This window comes from Anabas testudineus, chromosome 11, assembly GCF_900324465.2.
Source record: "Anabas testudineus chromosome 11, fAnaTes1.2, whole genome shotgun sequence".
In the NCBI taxonomy this organism is placed as follows: Eukaryota; Metazoa; Chordata; class Actinopteri; order Anabantiformes; family Anabantidae; genus Anabas; species Anabas testudineus.
In genome coordinates, this window is record NC_046620.1 from 14,254,980 (window position 1) to 14,281,182 (window position 26,203).

Here is a 26,203-nt window from a genome sequence, read left to right on the forward strand (position 1 = left end):
TGTAATGGGGAAATAATGAACGCCACTGCCCCAGGTATTTATCACAGCAGCCACTCTCAGAGCAGAGACTGTTTAATTCTCTAACTGGCAGAGGGGCAGGGGGGGTCTAAGCAGGTGGGCAATTAACTTCAAAGTCTGAGAGCACACCAGCCGAAATAGAAAAAACACAAAACTTTATCATCTGTGTAGAACTTATATATGCAACTTCAAGGCTGCTTTAGCTCCATGAAGCAGTGAACTTCTGCTGACACATCAGACTGGTGTTGTAGCCTGGTGTGGACACAGTCAATGTGGTGTGTCTGGTGTCCCACCACTGGCTGCCTGGCTGAGAGGGTGAGGCCCTCTGGCTCAGACCTGCTGGCTCGGAACACTGTCGGTCCCTTGGTCGCTCGCGTCCCCTTCAGACGTCAGTGCAGGCCGGTCTCACCGCGGCTCCTTTACAGGCTGCTTTCATCTGTCCTTTAATGAGGAAACCGCCGGCTCAGCAGCCGGCTATAAAACACAGGCAAATCAAAACACCCAAATATGAATCAGCTTCGGCGCTTAATTCAGCAGGCCAGGCCAGGCCAGGCCAGAGGCGTAGCTCTTCTGTAGGGAGACCTCAGGAAGAGTCTAGATGGTGTCTAGAGGGCCAAGATGGAGTCACAGGCCAAAAGATTTCAAATCCTGCTAAAAGAAATGAAAATTACACAGGTAATAATGAAACATATCTGCACATATATTAAACCTCCTTGCATACCCTCAGTTTTACAGTCAGATAAAGATAATCTTCAAAGCACACAGCCAAGGCAAGTGCCAAACTTCCCAAAGAACAATAACAGAATGAGTCACAAGCCCACGACATAACTCCTGCCACCAACGGCTTGCCACAGTCTGCTACAACTGCGGCTGCCACTTAGACACAGCAGCTCTATAAAATGTCGCAAAGAAACACCAGCCCTAAAAAAAAAAAAAAAGAGAGTAAAATAAAACATAACCACATTTGTTTTTTTCCTCTCATTTCATTGTAATGATGGAAATAAGGGCATCATTCTGAGATTAGTGCTGCTATTTCTCCCTGGCTGACGTTAAAAGTTATGAGCACATGCTGCAGAGCTTTGGAGAAACAATGGAACAATAAGGTGCTAAAGAGCAAGATGGTGGAGTCACAGGCTAACTCCAGGCAGCATCACACCAGTGTTTTAGCCTCTGAAACGTGGAGCCAGGATGAGATGCTAAAGATACCTATGGAAACCCAAAGTTTCACACAGCTCCTTCTGTTACTGTCCTGCGTGCAACACCCTCCATCCCCTAACAACTGATGTGAATATGATCAAACCTTACAAATAAAAAAGAAATAAATGGGAGAAACTTGAAGAAGTGCAAAAAGTGAAAGCACCGAGCATTATGTCAGGTGATAGTGGATGATTTGGTTAGATGGGCTAGTATGATATAAAAGTATGACAAATAGATTTGGGAAGTTGTAAATCTATGTGTTAATGTAAAAAACCAAAATGCTAATATTTAACTACTGTCAATTAATCCACAAATTTGCATTGTCCCCAGAGGATACATCCTAAAAACTTTGGTGATCTCCTCTATTGCCACCATGCTATTGCCACCTACACTAGATATAGTAACAGGATTGTCTTTATACACTACATTTTACAAAATCAGACACAAACACCAAATTCCCAGAGTATCTTTTATTTTAGGCTACAGTATGACCTAGTATCTGTTTGACACAGCCTAGACAAACTGTGGACATTAATGACTTTTACTAAAAAAAAAAGTGGCATTTTGTTCAGATTTCTTTTCAGCACTACATCATTAAATATACATTATGTACACTTGCACAAAGCAGCAAAGAGCAATTCCTCACTGATGCTTGACACAGATGTTGAAGAAACAGAGAGGAGAAATCTGTGAGGATAGACTTTACAGTAAAAACTGGCAAGTGAGAACTAGAAAATTAGAACATTTGGTAGCAAACAGTATAAAGTTGGTCATAAAATAATACTGCAGTGGCTCACTAAGCACATGTAGACAATAGAGAAAAGAGGTAAGTTCAATGAGATTCTGTAACTGTATCAAAATGGTCCAGCACATCGCACAGCGATGCACACAGTGCAAAAATAACCATATATTTATCTTTGTATCTAGTATTGGTAGAACAAAACTGGTCCATCCAGTGAATAGTGACTCAAATGAAGTGCCAAACATACAAAACTAATGTAGGTTTAGTGTTTTCAGTGTACTGAACAAAGTAGTACACTGGCTGTGATAACTGGAAGGTTGACACCTGATGACTGAATGACACCATCTTTACCAAAAACAGACAGAAATGACAAAACAAGTACACAGCATGGCCATTACCATGTGAATCCTTTTTTTTTTCTGTCCTCTATCTAACAAGGACAGATCAAGGTCATTTGGGTAACAGGCAAGAATCACAAACTCGACGAAACATCATTAAACCTTTAACATTAAAGCAATGATTACTTAACAGTTATCCTGAAAACCCACACATACTGTATGTATAGATACATGTAAACCTGCAGCGTCTTATTCTACCTCTCATTCCCTCCCACCCTCGCCTCTAAGCTGTGAGTAGCAAAAGGTATTTTTGTCTCTAGATACTGATCTGAGGTCAGTTTTAGCATTTCCCCAGTCCAGAGAGAGACATATCATTTGAAAATATGATTCAGCCAATGCAATGAGGGGACATGTGTCAACATACAGTATGTTAATTGGACCACAAAACTGTGCCAGAGGGCAAGGCCTTAGTCTCTCCTGAGCATATTGGGATAAGGGGTACTGGGGTGTATAGTTTGTGTGTGTGTGTGTGTATGTGTAGTAGCATTTTAAGCGACTGTGCTTTTATTCCTCCTCGCGTAGGAACTGGAAGACAGATGAGAAGTCCTTGTTAGCATAGCCGCGGGAGCACATGACTCTGTAGATCTGGTGGGCAAGGGAACCCAGAGGGATAGGTGTCTTAGTGTTGGTGGCAGTGTTTTGGGCCAAACCAAGATCCTAAGAACGATAAAAAGAGAGGCAGACTGTCAGGTTACATTTTTGTCTATGTAATTGCTGACATAACATCATGCACCACATAATACACAGACTGACCCACACAGAGAAGCTAATACAGTGACAGTAAAATCAAATGGAACAAAAAAAAAGCCACAGATGGACTGGGGAAGAGGAATGCAGATAGTACCACAAAGAGACAAAAGATCAGTTAGAAGTGAAACAAGGCAAATGAGACTGAGAAAAAGGAGTAAAGGAAAAGAGAGAGTACGAGCTGAAACAATTATTTCATCAGCAGAAATTTAAATTGTGTGTTGCTAACTAATGGTGGTTCAATCTTCTCAAATTTAAGGATCTGCTCCTTCCCTCTATTCTATTCTTTGTTAACGGAATACATTTGCATTTTGGACTCGAAAAACAATAGATCTAAAGATGTCACCTTGGGCTCTGGCAGCATGTTATAGGTATTTCTCATTATTATGTTTAAAGACTCAGCAAATCAAAAAATGAACAAGAGATTAATTGATAATGAAACAAATGCAGTTCTAACACATTGCAGATGATAATGAACAGGAAAAAGTGACACAAAGAAGGAGAAATGCAGGTTTTGTACCTTGGCCATTAGAGTGGCTCCAAAGCCACCTTGATAGTTGTTGGCAGAGGGGACTCCCTCCATGACTCCCGGGACTGGATTGTATGTGTCACTGGACCAGCAACGGCCTGAGGACATGTTGAGGATCTTTGCCAGCAGCTTGGGGTCTAAACCCAGTCTGGGACAAGCAGAAGGGAACAGAAGTCAAAATCTTCTGTGGAAAAATATTACTTTTGAAATCCATTGGTCACTCATCACTGTGGATTGGTCGACTTTTCAATATGGCTAAGTTCAGGGGTCAGGTGAAGTCATAAAGTGCCTCTTCTGTCTGCATGCTTATTTAAGAAACATTGCACTGAAACGATCACTGAAAGCCCAGAGAATACTGCCTTATATAAAGTGTGATATAAATGTCTCCTAAAAAAAGAACCATACAGTCACCCTGATTCTTGTGTGACAGGGGAAGCGAGAAAAAGGGAATGTGGCAAGATTTGCATTTTATTTTTTACACACCCAGTGGCACGTGAGAAGTATGGAGGAACTGGGACAGACAGGCATGAGAGGACAGGAGCGCTGATCATAAAATTCTTCATTTTTAAAAATGAAGAAGGGACAAAAACGGGTGTGGGGGATCCTGGCGATTGTAGTGACCCCAATTGAACCTTATGCCCAGCTGTGACCATTCCTCAGTGTTAATGGTTGAAGGCTTTGTAATGCTGGCTAATGCAGTATTGATGTTTACCAGCACATCTATCCTTCATCGTCATCGAAAGTGGAGGAGGAGGAGGAGGAGGAGAAGTGGTTAAGTAGCACAGGGGAGCCATAAAACTCGTTGTCACGTATGGAAGCATACTCTTACTTCTGCTGCCCCATTTTGCAGCAACCTACTTTCTTATGCAAGAGGACGAATCTCCAGACAATCATATAGTCTGGAGATTTGTATAGAGATGCAAAAGCAAATGAGACAAGGGAGCGCAGACATCAAGAAGCAGGGAGTGAAACAAAGTGCCAAGCATTACAGTAGAGGAGGGTGTAACTGCCGCGTCTGTCGGCTGTTCAAGCTGCCTGTGTAGTGCAGCTTTCGTACATTAATGGTTTAAAGGCCAGTGTAAAGCTGACCACATCAAGCCCTGGCTGCTTCACTTCACTGTTACTTACAGGTCTATAACTCTATTCTGCTCTCAATATGACTATTAAACCATCATAGGTCCTTAAGGCGAGCAGCCACCCTCTCTCCCTCCTTCTGCCTGGCTCTCATTCTGCCATTACTACCACAGTTTTATTAGCTGTCTACTAACTAATTAAGAGTGGGGATCGCATTTACACTCTCTCCATCTCTCTCCCTCCTCCTATTCCCTTCTTTTCCATTGTGTCCGCTCACACACATAGTGTGTGTGTGTGTGTGTGTGTGTAAACATGTGTTTTAGCTTGAAGTTTTTTTTTTTATGGCAGACTCGCTCATGATGGCTTTTTTAGTTTGTCTGTAAGCATCCCTCTCCACCCTGCTTCTCCTCTGCTCTTCCTGCCCCTTGTCTTCACTGCTGACACCTCCCTGTCTGAGGACTCTGGGGGACATATGTTTGACATCGACACAAACCCCCCATCTCCCCACACACACACACACACACACACACACACACACACAGACACATAGACACAGGCAGCCCCTCCTAGCGTTCTGGGTCAGCAGCTGAAAAGGTTACTGGCTGAGCTACAATAAAGCGCGTCCAAGCGCGCAGATCGTTTGTTATAGCGACCAGAGACGCTGACGGGGAGCTGTTGTCCTCTGTTAACGATAAATCAATGAAGTTCCCCTCCTGCTCCCATAATACATACACACTTGCACACATACACACTGCCGTGGTTATTAGCTGACGCAGTGGTGTTGTTCCTCGCCTGCGGTAATTTGCGTGGAGAAGAGGACATGTCACGCTTTAACAAGATTGACATGTATAAACACACACGGACATGAACAGTGATACAAACGTGTTGCTAGTGCAATGCCCCTGCAGATTAAAGCAATGTGAGCGAGATGGAGATGCGGATGAAAGTAAGTGGGGCTGTGTGTTTATATGCCTGGAGCTGTGGCAGGTGGAGTTCATTTGCAGTGCTGATATTAACTGTCTATTTCATTGTGATTAGCTTCTCATCCTTGCCTGGTGCCAGAGGAGAGGAAGCCCAACCCTTTCATCATTTATTATTACATTAAAGAGATAACGAGCACATATATACACACAAGCATTTACTGTCCCATTTATAGAGGCAACAAGCACATTTATCACCTTTAATCTTCATTAGAACATATGCTCACAATTCATTTGATCTACAGAGGGAGGAGGAGATATTTGTGCTTGTGTGTTGTGGCAAACCTATTTCTGCTTCTCAGCACAAAGGGCTGTGTGTTGTTATACCAACTCCCTCTATTTTCATCTTCAAGTGCATCATTAAAATCACTGCCACCCTTTACCACTCCACGTTCCTTTCTGCAGCTTCTCATTCCCCCTCTTCCACCGACTTGTTGGGTGCATGCAGAATTTACGGCAGGCAGGAAAAAGGCAGAGGAGAGTCGTTGGGATTAAAAGAAAAGGGTAAAATGAGGAGGTAAAACTAATAAGAAAAGGGAAGAAATGTCAAAAGAGAGGGAGACATAGAGAAAGAGAAAGACATAGTTTGTATGTGGGTGTGGGAGTGTGTGTGTGCGCTCATAATTGTCATGCGTGGCCATTCCTTGTGCTAAGAGAACGTCATGCTCTGTTGGAGACGGCCCGAGCTTCCATCTGAGATCAACAAATTAGTTTCACGAACAGAGCAGTCTGTGTGTGTGTGTGTGTGTGTGTGTGTGTGTGTGTGTGTGTGTGTGTGTTTGTGTGTCCACCTGCATGTACAGGTATGGACACGCGCAGACACATTTGAAATAAGGGCAGCTCTATCAAATACAACAAGATAAAATGTTATTGCCATTTTGCTCTAAATTGGCTGTGAGTGCTCCGTCTCCTTTATGTCACACTGTGCTTTGTGTGTGTGTGTGCGTGCGTCTGTGTTGGTACACGAGGCCTAAGAGAGCATCCTCTCTGCATAAAAGGTTTGGCCGCAAAGCAGCATGGGAGATTTACGGGTGTGGGCTCTCTCTAAACGATGACAGTCTTTGTCAACCCCTCTAATAAAGCCCTAGAGATTAGCTAGTAAGAAGAGGGGAAACACAGAAACAGAGACACACAATCACGACTGAATATGGGTCAATATAAAAATTATTCACAGGCAAAGTGAAGAGATATAAGAAGAGAGTAATTAGTATTCTAATTCTTTTTAAGAGGCATATATTGTAATGATGGGCACTATTTGTAGAAGTTGTAGTTTGGTAGAAAACTGCTGTCTTCAGTATCTCTAGATGTAAATCTGTGTGTATACTTGTGTGCATCAAAGACACTGTGGCGGTGTAAATCTGCGTTGCTCCCTTAATGCCTCCATATTTCAGAGGCCTAGTGGGGGGATTTATGTGCAACTGCTCATGCCAATTTTCCTCTTCTGTCTCAGCACAGATAAATCAGCTGCACTGTGAGAAGAGCAATTCATGCACACGCAGATACGCACACACTCGCACATAAAATGGGTGCTCACTCCATTAAAGTTGCAAAAGCCATAAAAACACATAATGATAAGATGGTGGAAACAGTCTATTATTGACAAAGTATATGTATAAACACAGATAATAAATTCACACTGTCAAAACAAAAATCTAATCTACTCAGCTAATTTCATTCATGTGACGATTAACTTATAAACCTACTATTGTAATCTAATCCCTACTTTCAAACAGAAAGGAAATCCAGGAGTAAATCCACACATAGATGAGATATGGATGCTCTGAGATGCTTAATTGTACCTGCCCAAAATCTCTGAATCTTATTTCAAGTCATAAAAGATTGTTGCAGCTTCATTCAGATGACTTCAAGTCCCATCATCCTCAGTCTCATGCCCATAGAGGCTTTGCACCAAGATGAGGCATGATGAATGAAGGGATTTCTAGGTGGTGTTTAGGGACAAGGGTGTGACAGGATGCTAGTGAGAGCTCAATCAGCAGATTTAAATTAGAATCTGTGGCTCCACCTCCTCATTTGTCTTCCTCCTGTGGAGCTGGCATTGACTCTGGGCAGGGCTGACCCCAGTGCACGTCCATAAACTACACTCGCACATTTCTAAACTGTATTGAAGTAGTAAATTACTACCACAGTTACAGCCATACCACCGGTATAGTAATTGCATTTATAGTGATGGCTATATCCAAGGGCGAGTTTATAGCTGTATCGATGCGTGCCTAAAATGTGGAAGCTTCAAATGTGCCATCTTTAGCTTCATTCTGCTGCCACTTCTCATGATAACCAAATGTTTGAAAACCCCCATTGTTAATATCCAGTAGATTAAATACACTTCTCCACAGCCTTCAATGAGAAAAATGTGCCCAAATAGCCTACTGAACCCTTGGTGGCTCCAACTTAGAGTGGTTACATTTGCATTTCAACAAATTTTTTATTTTTTTTTGCACTAGTTTTCTTTTAGTATAGCAGGTAGGAAGCTTCTTAGCCCATCATTAACTGACAGTACCTGATACCAAGGTTCATGGTCTCTGCCGTCCCAATCATCCCAATGGCTAGGAGCATATTGTTGCAGATCTTTGCAGCCTAAGGGGGATTGAAAAGACATAAAAAGATGAACAGAGACTATGCCAAATCAGGGGTCTTATACATCTCTGAATAAGCAAAGTGAAAATTTCATTATTTATTAGTGTTATATATTCAAAACAGACGATTGATTGAAAGCAACTACAGAGTAGCGCTTTAAGTAAAATAGAATACAACTTTGAGATAACTGTGCAAATTTAAAAGCCACATCAGATGCATTACTATTAACTTCTCCTTGAAGATATAATGCTTACTTTATGTGATTTTTTTTTATGCTTCCTTAACCTGAATGAAAAATAACGATAACAAAGAAGCTAATGTATGAAAATTATTTCAACATTGTATTTTGGTGTTTTTGGTGTCTTGTATGTCCATGTGGGTTTAATGAAATACTAGATCATATAACTATTTGCATGTCCATTATGTTTGCATGAAAATGTGAATATGTGTAGGTATCTATGCATTAAAATATATTTGAATATAAATAAAGATATTTATCTAAGTGATGAACTAGCTTATTTAATTTAGTATCTCTTAGTTCATTCATTTCCATTTATTTTTACTAGTTAACTATGATGTGGGTGGACACAGATTTGAGTGGCAGCCTGAGTGATGTTCACAACCTAAAGTTACAAGTTGAAAATGAGATGGAAATGAATTAATCCTCAAAAAACTGTGACAATAAGTAAACTGTACAAATAGCAACAGAAAGTAACAATTGTTGATTAAATATGTATTTACACATTAACGGCCTACTGACTTTGAAGCAGTTTTTTCCAATAGCTACTTGCTTTAAATATTGAAGCCTTGAATCAAACGTTCATCTGTTGATTTATTAACATAATATGAAAAAACCTGTAACTGGGAGCTTCTGACTACTGAAACCTATGGGACCAGTAAATGTCTCAGTCTGTTTGAGTTGTTGGACCAACAGAAACACTCAGACCACCCTGATTATTCTGCAGTTTTACAGAGTGACACTTCTTACCTCACAACAATCTTTGCATTGCATATTGATTTTGTTTGTTGATGTCATTATTATTATTATTGTTGTTGTTGTTGTAAAGACTTCCAACAACAGCAAGCTTCATGTTAGCCTTGCTTCAGTTTAAGCCATAGAATGAAAAGGAGTTAGATGCCACTGGTCACCCCCACACACCCAAATAATTTATCACATTCACACACTGTAGATTTTATTCTCAAACTGTAGCTGTAAAAGTCTGTAAAAGATGTTGAAAGAGAAGGAAGGAAGTAGACCTCCCTTGTCCACTATAAATATTTTTGTGCTCAGTTACATGATTCATGTGGATGATATATTTGGACATAAGGTGCAAAAGCAGATGGACAAGTACTCGGTGTGTGCTAATGTGTGTACCGTATGCATGTGGTTTTTCACATGTCCTCTCATGGCCTTTACCTGTCCACTGCCAACCTGTCCACAGTAGACTACATTGGCTCCCATGCAGGTGAGCAGCTCCTGTGCAGCGTTGTATTCCTCCTCCACTCCACCTACCATGAAGGTCAGTTTGGCCATGCTGGCAGCGCCAACACCTAAACACGCAAAATATGTTAACACATAACTAAGGTTAACTGAGGTGAGCACATGCAAGTAGTCCAACCAAGATTTGTAGACCTGCAACATACAGCAACTTGATTTAAGTTTTACATACAAGGTTAAATAAGGAGTTAGTTTGTATTAAAGTCCAGATTAAACATTTTTAACATGACAACTGAACGTGAGTAGGTATATACAAATAAAGTAAGTGCAACAAAAACTATGCATCAACCACTTTTTCCACCAGTACCTTTTAGACCCAGTAACTGTGTCTAAAAGGTCAGTTGTGTACTTTTCTGTTTGTGTGAGATATACAGAGTGAGACAGGCGTGTTAAGTGTTGGTGCACCAGAGGGACAGAGGTACCTTTAAAAGCCGATTGTTGCCATCATCCACTCCACAACCCTCGTGGGAGTTTAAGCCTTTTGTCCTGTCACCCTACTCTCACACACACACTAACACTAACAGCTGTGCCTGAGGCCAGACCCCCTCCTCTGGGTATCAGTGACAGGCGTGAGGGGTAATTAACTTTACACTTTATCGTGTTCAATTAGGCGTCCCTCCCCATGCCTGATGGCTTAAGGAGCATGCCATGTTGTAGGAGGTAACCTCACCCCCCTTCTCTGGGTCCTTAATGCAGAAATAACCCCTTTTTAGAGCAGGTTGGACACAGTCAGCCTGACACTCTTGCACAATGATCACTTATTATGACTTCCGTGACAAGGCTAAAACATCAACACAGAGAACTGATTTTCACGCATGTTGTAAAACTAGGTAAAGGGAACCCAATCAAGCAAATATGACAAAATAAAACTATCAATTAACTTGAAGGCAAAGTTAGAGTCAGGTGTCTCAGTTATTGGAGTCACAATGGGACCCAATTCATGAAGATTCTTACATACACCATTGCTTTCCTATGTGGGATTTGTTCTTCGGTATGATCAACATTTATACACAATAAAGATCATTCTTATGCACATTTGAGACCAAAATAACAGTTTTTTGTTGATTCTACAATATAATATTATAGGATTTTTATGATTTATAATATTTTTAATAAACATGGTCTTTTGAAATTAGTAAACAATGATAGCAGCACTTTATTTCACATGGCAGAACATCACCATGAAAAGTAAAGAGCCACTTCTCTCTCAGCCACCTCAAAAACAAGAGGAAGAAGATTCAGATAACTCAGAGCAAGCCTGTCCTCCAGAGGACAAGAGATTTTTTTTTCCCCTCAGATTTTAGATCAGACTCTTTTTGTTGTACTTCATCAGTTGTGCACAGTTCTCTAGATACAGTGTTCACTGTGTATGTGGGTTATTTTACATCCACTACTGACAGTACCAAATATGATTGCTCATTTGCTGTTCACTTCCTGCAGCGGTGCCTTAGACTTAAGTTAATACATTCAAGGTGAAGTCTGGTGATCTAATGTCTTCAACTTTCCTTTTAATTTTCTGTGTGAGATTTGTGTGTGTGCAGAAGACCCTGCAGTCTTGTGCCCTTTTAAGAATCTAATCCCACCTGTGAAATATGGTGGTGGTATGAATTCGGTCTGATTTGTTTTGATTTATTTATTAATTATTGAGGAAGCTATGACTTCATAATATATGAAAACTCTACAAGAAAATGTCACGTTATTCATGTGTAAACTGAAGTGCAACAGAAAGTGGATGTAGTAAAACTAAAGAATGGTTAAAGCAAAAGAAATTAAATGTTTCACACACCAATGTACATGAATACAAAAAAAAAAAAAATGCACAAAAAGTAATTTTCTCCAAACAAAACAAGGAGAGAAAGAGGGCTGTGGAGAGGGAAGAGGGGATTCAAATCCCTCTATAGGGTGTCATCTAGCTGTAATGAAAGGCCTCTTAATAGTAAAAGCCTAATAATGTCAGTGTTAATAATTAAAAGGGGATTACTGGGGACAAAAAAAAAATCACATTATCAGACTTCTCTGCAAAGGATAGAAGAGGGGAGAAGTACTGCATATTTCCATGACCCATAAACATAAATATTCCTTTTTCCCACCACCCTTGTTTAATTGGCTTACTGTTGTCAAGTATATGACGATGCCACTTTACTGTATATGTTTGTGTGTGTGTGTGTGTGTGTGTGTGTTTGTGTGTGTTGTGTGCATGCGTGTCAGTGATGAGCTGTCAGCGGGTCATTAAGGCCACATAATGAAGCCCAAAGCCTACGCCACAGCAGCTGCCTATAGACCACAGAAAACGAAACACACGCTTAACATAAGGCAGCCACACACACCAATCATACACACATATGGTCAACAGACCAAGGACATGATAGACTTATCTCCTTTCTTGTTATGTTGACTTTTTCCATCCAATTTCTACATCTGACTTAATCAATTTCAGCCTATTTTAGTAATTTAAGTATTTATTCAGTGAAACTGTAATTGTTGGTAGGTAGTATACAGCACATCTATGTACTAAATAATAGAGGCTCTCTTGACAATGCTCCCATAACAGTTTTGATACAAATACAATGCTGGCATTATTAGCATTATCTTTATTTACAGGTAGTTCAGCCAATTGTATCAGTTCTCCTCTGGTTTTTACCCATTTAATTTTCTTTTCTCAAGAAAATGACTGCAGTCTGAGCCTCTCTGTCTCTTGAAAGTACAAATACACACACACACACACACACACACAGAGGCACAGTGAGAGCAGCGTGTCAACTGTGCTGGTTCATTAGTGAGGATCGCTGTTCGTGGACGACTAAAGAGGAGATTATTGATAACTTAGTCAACGTGCTGATCAATATATCTCACTAAAGGAGAGAAGAAAAAAAAGAGGCAGAGGAGGAAGAAGAAGAGAAAGACAAAAGAGAGAAAAGAGGAGAGAAGTACTGAGAGATGTAGAGAGAACAGCAGGAAAGGAAAGCAATCGTTCTCTCTCTACCTCCCAGCATTGCTCCCAACTCTCCCTCCCTCAAATTAACTAATCACCCATAATAAGCTCTTATGATCTGTAGTGGATTTCTATAAGCAGTGACACTGGGATGATTGAAGATCCTTGTTGCTATTAGAATAACACATCATTAGCATAACAATGTGAGTGTGTGTGTTGGGGGTATCAGAGTATGCTCATTGTGCATGGACTGAAATGCATTTGTGTCTGTGTGTGTGAGTCTATGTAGAGTGTGTGTGTGTGTGTGTGTGTGTGTGTGTGTGTGTGAGAAGGGACGTCCCATTCTTGGGTCCGTCCTGTCAGAGACGGATTAAAAAGGAATCCTAATGAGGCTGCCTGAGCGCTGGGTCCGTCGGCTCATCCATCCCAGCGGGAGTGACAGTCCTGGATCGTTAACACTGCACAACTACACAACGCCCCCTAGGGGGGGGACACAAGCTGTGTGTGTGTGTGTGTGTGTGTGTGTGTGTCTGAGAAAGAGAGACAGTGTAGGAGATGGGTGGGGTGGGGTGGGGGAGGGGTGGGGATAGAGGCTACACATGAGAGATTTGGAAATGGTACTGAGAAAAGAAAGAAAAATATTTATGTAAAAAGTTAAGTATATAAAGTTTATGTATACAATGGTACCCCAAATACTACTTATTAAAGTCTGAGTAATCTAATGAATACAAATACTACTGTAACTACAACCACCTCTCTCCTCAGTTTTCCTCCAGCTGCAAGGGACAGGTTTTGGTTGGCTGAGTTGTAGGCGCCCAACTCTTCACACACAAATCACCCAACATAAATATTTTGAGACCAAATTGATGCAGGCTGAACTATAAAGATATAAAGAACTATAAAGAAAACTGAGCCACACTGGTTTTCATTTTCTACAGTGGAAGGACGAAGAGGGTGAAAATGAAAATGGCTCCTATACTATGCTGTATAAAGAATGAGACACTAGTGCTTTTCTGTATACCAGTGTGCGAAAGAGCACAGAAGGAAATGGCGGTATCCAGCAACAGACCCACAGTGAAGGGATCAGTCAATCCAAAAACGCTAAAATGTACTCATCAATCTATTGAGTATGTCTGCCAGATTATGAGACACACAAGTTTTCCAACCAAGAATTTAACGTTGCTCTGAAATTCAAAACTCAATGGACTGCATTCATCATTTAATTTGTTTGGGTGATGAATGCAAAAAGCAAATCAGTCTGTTATTAATGTTTTTAGTTAAACACACAGGATTGATGTTAAAGACCTACATCATATTGTCAGTGCCTGGGTATTGTAGCTTCAAACTAAAATCATCTCATGTGGGGACTCTTTCTGTAACAGTCGTGCATATGTCTGAATGAAGCTGTGAAGCTTGTGAAACATTTAAAAAACAAACTGGCCGTAAAACTGATCAATATTTGAAAGCCTTCACCTCAATAGAATGATTATGTTACCTATCCTATGTCTGAAAAGGACTTATTTCAATTTGGCAGATTAACAGAAAACAAGACACAGAGGATAAAGAAAGTAAGAGCAAGATGAACTAGAAGGATTTGTGCCCAGGAGAGGACCTGTGTCTGTAGTTTGAAGGTTTGTGGTTTAAAAAAAGATCTGAAGCAGATAAAAGGACTAAAGGCCACACCAGCAGCTTACTCAGTATCACCAGTGAAACTGTGAAGCCAGATGTTGCTTAAAGAGATATGTTCTCAAAGCGCCGTAAAGCAAGCGGTGACACAGCATTACGAATGCAGTAACAATCCACCTAACATATGCTACAGACAGTCGAGAAAGACAGGTTCAGAGGAATGATAAAACACTGACATGAGCCAAACTGCTCTGTACGTTGAAATATAATATTACTGTGCGTAACATTTGGAACATTAAGTTTAAGTAAAGATGAACTGTGTATGATCAAATCCTTGAATATTCTGGTTTGAAGAATATCATTGTGTATTAATACAGAATATATCATTAGGTTTGTTTCTTACTTGGACAACAAAATGTTGGAGAAATATCAAGTGGAATACTTTCTGACATTCGTCTTATTTTTACCCTAGACATTCAAGTAAAGCTCCTTCTTTTGATCTCCTCTAATAACAATATTTAAGTTAAAAAGCGAGCAGCCAAACACTGTTAGGACAGATGCTTAACAGCATGCTTTGACTGCAGGCATTAACCTTGAACATCAGATACCGAAATTGGTTGTGTGACGGCAAAGGAAGATTAGAGCAACAACTTTGGTTTGGCCTGTTTGTAGTGAACACTAAGTTCATTAGCACTTCTTTCATTACACACTAAATAATCAGCCAAAGCAATTCACGGCAGCCTCATAACTTTTTAAACTTCAGCTCTTTTTGAAGTGGTGTGTGTATGTACAAAGTAAAGGAGATTGCCTGTGTACATATACATGCATTATCTGTGTGTGTGTGTGTGCACGTGTGTAGACAGGTGCAGATCCTAGAACCGGCCGCCAATAAGACATCAGTTGGAGCTTCTGAGGCTGTGTCTTGAAGTTACGAGCTGCATGTTAACCAGTAGGCACTTTTTATTGGTGGTGGGTTTAAATTGAACTGCATTTCTAAGTATGAGGCTACACAAGCAACACACAAAAAGGGATGGTCCCAGAGTGTGGTAATGAATGACGCATTTGACAGTGTGCCACAAGCCTGCCCTGCCCCCCCACCCCCCCACAGTATATGGAAAAACACTTAGAGCGAAACAACACCTAAACATTATTAGAGCTCCTCCAAATACCTCATTTCCTCAAATGATAATATAACTGCTCTTACTGCGAGAACACCAGGAGAGATTTAGGGATACGCCAGATTTAACGTCACACCTTCAAGTCCAAATGTAGCTGGTGTAAACAAAGTGCGGATTTGGCAATATGCTACACTGTTTTCTACCAGGTTTTAACTATATGCACATGTAAGATTAAAACTTTGGCTCTGTTGGAGTCATCTTTAATTCAGGCTGAAAAGAGCTTTCACACTTAATAGTGTCAGAGACTTGAGTCAACAGGAGTTGACTGCTTTCAGTGTAACCCGGAGGAGGTAGGATGTTTACAGGGCAACAACGTAGCCTAATGTGGTCCACCATTATAATTACACCCAAGGGCAGATCTTTTTCTCAAACACATTAAAAATCCAAACAGGCCCTGTAAAAAGCATAACGGATATCGAGTGAAAAAGTAAAAAAGTACAAGGATACGCATTAACCAAAATTGCTCACTCATAAAAAAAAAACAAAAAAAAAACAAAAAAGAATCTGCACTTTCAACAGTTTATCTGCCAACTTTGCTAATGCTCCTCTGTTATGTTAAAAACAGGCTCTTTATCGGCTCCAGTTAACGAGCGCAGAGCCATGAGAACTGACTCCTGCACACAAACAGTCCATGAGAACCTCGAGCGAGTAGGCGACTGGAGAAAGTTTGGGTTTCAGTGGGAAAAAAAGGGGGGGTGGGGGGCATAGTTTCTTGAATATAAATGTTACTACAGCCTTAAGGGTTTTGTTTGCAATGTCTTTCCATTGACCACCAGGCCAGCCCACATCATCATCATTATCATCATCATCATCATCATCATCAGTAACTGCACTATTCCATAGGGGAGAGGCTGGTCAATGGTTGGTGGCAGAGGATTTAGAGAGCAGGAAAGATCCACAATCAATCCTTTCGCTGGCCCAACGAGACTCATCTAGGACAGAGCAAGTTAATAATGATCCCCAATTAGCCTGTTAGCAGGCGGGACACAGACATACACACACACACTCACATGGCTGACAGAATGCAAATTCCCTTTCTGACATGCAGTGTGGCGTTTGGGTTACATTTGATGGACGGAGACTTTTTGTATTACTCATCCACCAGCTGACTATTTGTGTACATGCGTTTCTCACACACACACGCGCGCACACACACACACACACACACAGAGCAGATGACATAGGGGCAGAGATGCAAGAGCCAGTCCCCAGCTGCTGTGGCTCTACATCCATCTGGACCATAGGGTAGAGCCGCTCCCCTCATCACCATCCGTGGTCACTTTACTGCCCTACACCCTCCCTCTCACTACCCCCCTGTCACCAAACCTGTCAGTGAAAGGCTTGTTATGCTAATCTAGTCTTTGGACCACTGAAGCTCTCTAGTGCTGGTTAGCCATCAACATGAGAGACTGTGACAGCACAACCCCCTGCCCATCCAGCCTGATTCCTTAACTCAGTGTCAGATAAACATCACTAACATTCACTCAACAGCCTACAGGCTCCATTAATCCCATTCTCAGACTGGATTAGGTTGGCACGAGTGCGCTCCTGCTCCTTCCTCTGACCAGACGTACCCATGGCAAACACATTAGATTAATCTGAGGAGATACTCAAGTCTATAAGTGTGTAAAACATGTGCATGCATTCACTCCGAACCTGCCACTTAGTTCACAAAATTTATTTTCGCCATTTAAGTGTAAGAAATTTGTCACAGTACACAGTAAAGCGGTACCCATAACGTGGATGTGAAAAATGCATCATCTTCACATCTATTTTTTTTAATTTACAGTGGCAAGAAAAAGTATGCGAGCTGAGTATGTGAGATGTTTTTCTGCAGTAATTTGCCATAAAACATTATCTGATCTTAATCTAAACAAAGATAATTAACAAATATAATGTGCCTAAAATAATAACACAAATAAAAAGTTTGTTGAGAACAGCCAAACAACCTCATAGGTCTAGTGGAAAAAGTATGTGAACTGATAACTCATAATGATAATGATAACTGGTTGACTGCCCCCAGAAGTTGGGTTGCTTCTCCCAACTTCTACAGTTTCAGCTGACATACAGACAGTCTCACATTATCCTGAAGAATTTTTTTTGATTCACCTGGGAATTCATCTTCCCCTCTATCACTGCAAGTTGGCCAGGCCCTGGCCTAAAGCAGGCCCAAATCATGATGTTCGCTCCACCATACTTTAGGTTAGTTGACGATGAGTTGATGATAGTTTTCATGATGATATGCTGTGCCCTTTTCACGTCAAATGTAGTGCTGTGTGTTCTTTCCAAATACTCGCCAGTCCACAAAACATTTTGCCAATACTGCTGTGTAGTGTCAATGTGCCAATGTCCCAAACATCAGGCAGATGTTAGCCAGTTCAAAGGATGCCTTCAAATATTTGGCTGTCACTCGGGGTTGTTTCTTTACCTCATTAATGAGTGTTTGTTGTGCTCTTGGCGTCATTTTGACTGGCCGCACATTTTTTGGTAGTGTAGCCATAGTCCTAAAGTGTCTCCATTTGTAGATTATTTGCCTAACTGTAGACTGGTGAATATCTTTGAAATCACTTTGTAGCCATTTCCAGCTTTATGTAAATCAACAATTCTTGATCATAGATCCTCTGAAAGCTTCTTTTGGCAAAGTATGGCTCACATAACCATCTTCTTGTTCAGAGCAGAGTCAGTCAACGAAGCTTTAGTCCACACCATCACAAATAACTATGAGATTGTTAAGGGTTGTTCTCAATAAGGACAAATAAAGATCAGAATTTATTTGTGTTATTATTTTAGGCATTTTTTATTACTTCTGACTTGATGAGGTGAAGATCAGATCACATTTTATGACAAACTAATGCAGAAAACATTGAAATTCCAAAAAAGTTGACATACTTTTTCTTGCCACTGTATATATTTTTTTGTCCACACTGTCCAAAACTCATAGATGTTATGTTTACAAATTGCATAGAAAAAATGAAATCTCTCAAAATTTAAAACTTGAAACAAGAGAAAAGTAATTTTAGCTCCCAAACAACTGAAGGTTTATTATAAAGACAGCAGCAAAACAGTGAACAGTGAGGTTTTAAGTTTCAGTTTGACGAAATAATCCTATTCACTATTTTTTTATAATTGATTTAGAACTTTAGTGCTTGTAGACAGAGCACATTAGATTTGTTATATGACCAGTACATTGGTCGATTTTTTAATTCTTCTCTGGTGCCTGGAGTCTTTTAATTGCTGCAAAAATACAGGACATAATCTTTTGGAGAAGCCTTTGATCTGTTAGAGTACTGGGAAATTTAAAAGGTGAACTGAAAACCTCCATTTTAGCCTACATTTTGATCTAAATATTTTACGCTCTCTAATAATTCTGTTTATTAATTAATTTTATTGTAATTTAAATTTAAAATGTGCTATACAAATATATTGATTGATTTGCTGTAAGAGCAGCTACCAATTAAGTGATTACCTGACTAAGGCTTGAATAATCTCTAATATCTTAGTGATTATTGTCTCCTTGACCACATTTTATAACCAAGGGCTATTATTAGTTTTTAATAAATCTGTTTTAGTTTGTTCATTTCTGATATCAGGCTTTCAGCTCCACAGTGTGAAATTCATTTCTCTCCTATAACATTTATGTGCATGAAACTTTCCCTTAAATTGAGCTGAACATACAGCCTTATATGTTGGGGCGTTCATTATGTTAATGATCAAATCTCATGGAGTTCTCAAGTTTGGGCAGTTGGGAAAGTTAAAAGTATAGATAACCACGACTAATAATATGTTAAAAGTAGGAGATATTTACAGCAAAAATACAAAACCATTGCCACAGTGTATGTCTATGTATTACCGGTGACTTAGAGAAAGATCAGATAGTTTTTTGTGACTTATTTATGCAGCTACCCAGTAATTCAACAGGGTTCAAATAATTTTTCTCTTCATTGTAATATAAAAAGCATGTGCATGTACTTTGAGTTTTAATTATTTTGTCAACCAGTAAACTAAGAACAACTAATTACAACGATTTGACTTTATATCAGTATTTGTTGAAACAAGAGCTCGATTAAAGCTAAAGTCAGTTGATCTTATCAGAACCCTCAGGTCCTGTTGGCCTGGAGGGAGAAACAGAGCTTGTATCATACAGCAGAGGAGTGGATTGGCAGCATTGACTGACGAACCAACTGGTGCCAGGCTTGGCTCTAACAAGTTTCTACAGGCTGGAGAATGACGTTCAAACTGTCAGCAAATGACACACTGCAAAACTCGGGCTTCAGTTGATGTGGTACGGATATGATTAGAGTGGTGTTGAGATTCAGCCTAAATAGGTAGTTAGCTGAGGATTATAAGACCTCACAAACAAGTAACATTAGCTCGAATGCCCATGGTCCCACAAAAGCTCGGCTCCTTTTTGTTTCATTTACACCAATAGCTGACTTTCCCAGTGCTGGGAAAAACACAATGAAAGGTTTTTTAGGGCCTTTTTAAAGCCATCGTCCCTTAGCAATGTGGCATCCCACCATGGGCACAAAGACACAAACACAGGCATTCTGGGTAATTACTGCTAACGATCCTGTCGCTTGTTGGCCAGACCTCCTATTTTTGCCATTACTGTGCTAACACCCTGGGCCTGTGACATCAGAGCTTGTTTTGTTGTGGGTCAACCTTGCATGCGGACGCTTTTAATGACACCAGACAGTACTGTGTGTGTGTGGGGGGGGGTGTGTGCAAGCATATGTTAGCATGCCTGGTAAACCAGTGTCTAAGTTAATATAACAGTCGCTACAGAAAAAAATCACAAGCACATGTGAACATGTGTGTGTGTGAGTGTGTGTGTGTGTGTCTATGCAGGGACACAGCTTGGTCATGCAGTGCTAAAGCCATGACAATGGTCAGCATGCAAGAATGAAAGCCAGCAGGATTCCCATGAGAAGAAAGTCAAAGTTTTTTGAATACTTTTTAAAAAAGGGTTATGACTCTGCAATTCTGATCCCACGGTTGGCTGCCAAACCTCTAGTGACGCACACGCAGACACACACACACACACACATAGATTTTTCATGTATAGTATGCCACCTCTACCACCACACACATGAAATTATTCATTTTATATTAAAAAATAAAAAAATAAAACAAATACAGAAACCACAAAAGCTAACAAACAAACAAAAAACAGCCTGTGTCGCCAAATGTTTTAGAGCATGGGAGACTACAACATGACTGTGCTGAGTGAACTTTATTTATAGTGCGTGAAACAGGTTTAGATTTGATTTAGCTTTAAGTCACTTCAACCAAATGTATCCAAAAGACATTATTTTATATATATATAATATTATTATATTGGAAAAATATTTATATATATGTGTTTTTGGAGTCTATTTGGAATAGTGTTAGCTTTAAAAAATTGTGTACTTAACATTACGTAATACAGTGTTTCATCTGTGGACATGTAGTATGTATATGAGTGATGGAGCTGAGCTGAGGTTTCTATTCTCTGTTGCCTATACACACAAACATTATGACTATGACAGTGCCCAATTTGGGGAGGGTGCCATCTCCTGGTTGGAACACAGCATGTAACTTCACATCCCACCCAGAGATGTGAAAAGTGGAGTGAGGGTCTTGAGGATTGGGGCAATAGAGGTTTCAGCTATTTCTCATCAAGTTGTCACATGCTGGAACTGTTTTCCATGACCTGTCTCGAAGGGTTTAGCTTAGCTTATCCGGGTCAAAACACTGCAACCAACTTTCATTCCCTAAGTCATAGCTTCAGTGTGTGCATTTTAGGGATGCAGCGTAACTTTTCTTTTCAATTAATCACTGATTTGTTTAATTTCTTGATTTTTTTATTACTTGTTTGTTTATTCAACAGTGGACATCTCTTTATGGGTGTCTTGGGTGTGTGCATGTGTATGTCTATGTTATGGGAGCATCTGCAGAGCTAGTTGCAGAGGCCAGAGGTAGCAGGTAAATCATTGGTCATCTCAGGCTAGTAAAAGAGGCTTAGTTGAGAGTCAGGAAAAGAAGAACCTTCGCAGAAGGCTGCACACACTAACTGTGCACTGTCTATAGTATGTAAACAGAGTGTGTGTTAAGGAAGAGTAACAGGCTTAAGGCTCTGATCTCACTGACTGCATTTGGTCTGTTCTGCAGACGCCAGCTGGTAAACATGCCCGTGTGTGCCAAGTCTGTGTCTGTATGAGAGCTCGAGCTGCAGTGTCCATTGTGAATCAATTAAAGATTGTGCAATATATAGCAAATAGATCATGGTCAAAGGTATTATTAAGAAATGCAGGCGTGTCAGGTTGTAGCAATCCCAACTCAAAAGAACTGTGTGTTTAAGAGAAGGAGAGAAAGACAGAGTGAGATGGAAAGATGGACAGTTTTACTGCAATGTGTCTCCTTCATGTCTTATCTCCCTCCTCTCCACTCCTGCACTCCATGTGAGGGCAGTTTCTGTCCACTTTATGACTCTTTATCTGACATGAAAGGCACTAACATGGGATACCCGCCATTACAGCTCCATCAACATGAAAAGCTCTGACACGGGGATTCTCCACAGCGGCTCAGCCCATTAAGGATGACAGGTGATCCTGTGCTCTGTCAAGGACCCGTCACCAGCAGACAGCACCAACATAATGAGGACCTAAAACCTTAACCTTGCCTTTAAGACCCCTGGTCGAAAGCAGCAGTAAAAAGCTCAAGAGGGCACCTACTGGCTGGCGCGCTCAGTAATTACAATCCATGTCCTAGCTCTAACCCAAAAAGGTCCTATAGTTTAGATATACAAAAGAGTGTAAGACAGCTCAGAAACAAGGCTGAGGGGTCATAGGCTTAACACTATGATTGGTATTCTCAAATGAACAAACTAGCAGTCTGATTCTGCTGTGACACTGTCTCCTACGTCTCCCTTTCTCTAAATGACCTGATCAGTTGCAGTACTTTTGGACAGAGATATAAATCCCGCTACTCCATTTGAAAAATGTAATATTCTCTCTTCATATGCAGCTTGCGTAAGCAACTCACCTTTCACTTTCTTTAAGTTAAGAACTATACAATGAAAAGCAGCCAATTCATATTTTCCATAATAAAAACAGAAAAGCAAATTACAATAGTGAAGTTGGAAATGTGTTTTTGATTTTGTTGGTATAAGGTAGTAAGTCATTCACTAAAGAATTTTCCTTACCTCCTGACACTGGAGCATCCATGAACACAGCGCCCATCTTTTCTGCAGCGACTGCCATCTCTTTTGACACTGAAGGGTCAATGGTGGAGGAGTCAATCAACAGTGTTCCCTTCTTCACCTTTCTGAAGAAAGCAAGACATGAGAGGTAATGTAAAGCACATAAAAGAAGATTTGACTTTCTGTTTGTACATTAAACACTTTGCAATTATACCAAATTGGTTTGTCTGGTTATCTGTTGTTTTCATTAATGTCAAAAAGGACACACACAGACCTTTGATGCTAAAGTTGGCTTACTTGAGGATGCCATTTGGGCCTGTGTAGACATCTATGACATTGGGGCTAGAGGGAAGCATTGTGATGATACGGTCTGCTTTTTCTGCCACCTCTGCTGGGGAGTCCACAACCTGAATAATGCAGTCACTGTTAGACAATATCATCAACACAAAATAAATTAATACATTTCAACATATCGCTCTTGTATTAAACTGTTGGCTCAATAGCACATTGTTATATAATCAGCTGTTTTAAAAGTTGCAATGATTGAGAAAAGGGTGTATGTGTGATTCATCAGCATGCAAACATTCATGACTATATTTTTAGCTAATCTTTACCACCTAAATAAGGGCTGAAATGTGCACATATGATGTATTATTGAGGACATGATACCTGAGCACCTAGGTCCAGCAGCCCCTTGCAGGACTCAGGGAAGACATCAGTGGCAATAACAGGATAACCGTTTCTTAACAAGTTTTTGGCCATGGGACTGCCCATGTTTCCCAGACCAATAAATCCAACGGGTGTTTTTGAGGCCATCGATCGCGTTGACACTGAGGAAAGAAACAAGAAGTGTGAGGAAAAAAAAACAATGGAAAAACGTTGTAAAAATCTATTTCAAAACCTTGACTCTGAGAGAGATTGCACAAAACCTGTGATAGCATAGGTACAATACAATCCTGTTGTCGTAACAGCAATAGTTTAAATCCATTTGGCTAGTTATTTACCACTGCAGCAGTACAGTGAAAAACTTGGGTCCCCTTGGCGAACAACTGTCAGTTTAAATGGCAATGAAAAGCCACTTCCTCACAGGAAATCCTCTAATTATAATCAATAACAGCAGAGCAAATGTAACTTACAACTTGCGTTTAGCCAGTCTGGCCAGGCTATTAAACATTACTGGCTCAATCGCGGTCCAAGCAGGTTAACAGATACTAAACAATTCAGTGAACCAACCAGACTACAACAACAGGAGTAGGCCTAAATAATGAAGGCTAAACAAAAAGCCATAATTCAAATTCAACTGGCCATACAACATAAACTGTATATACTTGTATTATCAAAGAGGGATATGTTACATCTATGATGACAGTGTCAACAATGTAAATGCTCTGAAACACTGACAAAACAAATGTATTCATGTAAAATAAAATCTGAGTTACAGACCAGCAGCTTGTAAGATCAGTATCTTCTACCTTACATTTATATAATGTGTGAAATTAAAAAAAAACACATGAACAGAATGGTTTCTCTGTTACTGAAATATCATTATATCATCTCCAAGTACTTTATAATTTCTGATCTAATAACTATTTTTTCCAAGGTGGGAAAAGGGAGGCACTTACAGTTACATTAACGTGACAACAAACAGAAATGCAAGAGGGAAAACAAGGCTGATCTTCTGGTTAGGCTGGAATTGTTCTTGCAGTAAATGTGACAACACAATTCTTTATCTTGCCTGTTTCCTTGTTTTTGAGGACTTAATGCATCAGCGTGCCATATCACAGATAACTGCACATGGTGAACTGACCCAAGAAATTTAGTGCTGATTTTTTTTTGACAGTCTCAGAGCAAAGCATGGATAGTACCAAACTAAAACTATAATTAAAAAGCTTATAGTTAGAGATGGCTCAGGTGACTCTAGATCATCACTTACTTATGCTGCTATACATTAGCCTGCTGGGGGACCACTACTGACCACTACTACTACACTGAGCTCCTCTCCTATCCTCTCGTCTATCCATTCATTAACATCGTTTTTTGTCTCTTCCGTAATTGTGCTTCCTCCTCTCTCTGTACTCCTCTGCAGGAATCCTCGTCCTTTTTTTGTTGCCTGCTGTTTTGTTCTTTCTCCTCTTTCCACTCACCTCAACCGGTCGAGGCAGATGGCTGGCTGCCCACCCTAACCCTGGTTCTGCTGGTGATTTCTTTCTCTTAAGCGAGCTTTTCCTCTCCACTGTTGCCTAGTGCTGCTCCAGTGGGATTATTGGGTTTTCTATATAATTCTGTATACAGTTATATTTTGTAAGGTCTTAAACCTTAAACACTGTAAAGTGTCTTGAGATGACATACGTTGTGATTTGGCACTATACAAATAAAGCTGAATTGAATAATGCGAGCTCCTGCAACTCTTCTTCTTTTTTAATTAACTTTACATTTTCTAAACTCTACACTGCTTAAACATTTTATAATTACTAAAACTAAGATTGCAACTACTGTAATTATTTTCACGACCAATTAATATATATTAATTGTGGTAATTATGACCAATTAATATATAATTTATGTAGTTGCAGTGCTGGGTGATGGAAACTATTCAGTACACACTGATTACTTTTCATTGATTAATTGGTTTGATTTTATTTCTAATTTCTACACTTTCTCCAAGCACAGCGATCACATTTTGTGATTTGTGCCAGTGTTCTATTAATTTCAAATAGCATCACTCTTATCAACCATTTTCACTGTTCCTCATTAAGAAAACACAGTTATGTCTTGCACTATGGGATGGTCAGGGAGAAGTGGATTGAGCAGGCTTTGTGGTAGTGTTGCGAGGCTAATCCATGGTTTTGTGTAGTGTAGAATTAACTTGTGACTGGCTACAGCAAAAGCAGATGAAATATAACGTGAAACACAATACAGACATCAGGTTTTAGCCTTATAGAGATAAATCGTTGATGTCAATTATAATTAGGTGTTGCCGGGCATTGTTTCACATTTCTGCATGCTTACGTGCATTACGCACATTGCACTTCTACAGCTGATCATCATAAATCAGGTGGCCAACTCTCAGACACACTGTGTCCAGACTGTAGCACAACAACATCAGTGAGTACTCATGGTACTTCAGTGGGCTAGGAGCCTTGCTAACAGGCTGTAGCAGGCGGCTTGCATTTTCCTCTGAACACGCACTTGTAACCAGGAAAAACGGCACAATTAAACGGACAGTAGAGGCGAATACGTTACCGTGAACAAGGTCGACATGTTTATCCCACTTTAACAATAAAAGTCGAGAGCCTCTAAGAAGCGCGGCCATGCTTCTCTCCCCTTGACCTCGGCGCACAGTGACAGCTGTCAAGCCAGGAATCACTATTGAGATTGATTACCATTTCCGCGCCAATCGCAGCTCTCGCTCAGTTTCGTCAGCCAATGGTAATGAAGGGAGGCGGGATATCCTGTGCTTTTAATTTGTTAACGCTATTTTAACTGTTACCGTCACAACCATGTTCACA

General features: G+C 40.2%; 1 protein-coding gene across 1 annotated transcript; it reads right to left on the minus strand.

The window, feature by feature from the left end:
- Positions 1 to 1,678: 1,678 nt before the first annotated feature.
- Positions 1,679 to 26,028, minus strand: hibadha (3-hydroxyisobutyrate dehydrogenase a). The gene is made up of 8 exons (XM_026347719.1): positions 25,938 to 26,028; positions 23,364 to 23,524; positions 22,992 to 23,101; positions 22,698 to 22,819; positions 9,698 to 9,831; positions 8,204 to 8,280; positions 3,623 to 3,779; positions 1,679 to 3,012 (listed from the first exon to the last, which is right to left on the minus strand). The coding sequence occupies exons 1-8, from the start codon at positions 26,005 to 26,007 to the stop codon at positions 2,860 to 2,862; spliced, it is 984 nt and encodes a 327-aa protein (XP_026203504.1). The 5' UTR covers positions 26,008 to 26,028; the 3' UTR covers positions 1,679 to 2,859.
- Positions 26,029 to 26,203: the final 175 nt, after the last annotated feature.

What these genes read in the sequence shown, in the direction of transcription:
- hibadha (XM_026347719.1), bottom strand. Translation starts at nt 26,007, where the DNA reads ATGGCCGCGCTTCTTAGAGGCTCTCGACTTTTATTGTTAAAGTGGGAT. An exon ending in GACAGGTTGGCAGTGGACAG is followed by an intron (nt 8,281 to 9,697) that starts GTAAAGGCCATG and finishes AATCCCCCTTAG; the next exon opens with GCTGCAAAGATCTGCAACAA. An exon ending in ACCATGAACCTTGGTATCAG is followed by an intron (nt 3,780 to 8,203) that starts GTACTGTCAGTT and finishes TGCTTGTCCCAG; the next exon opens with ACTGGGTTTAGACCCCAAGC.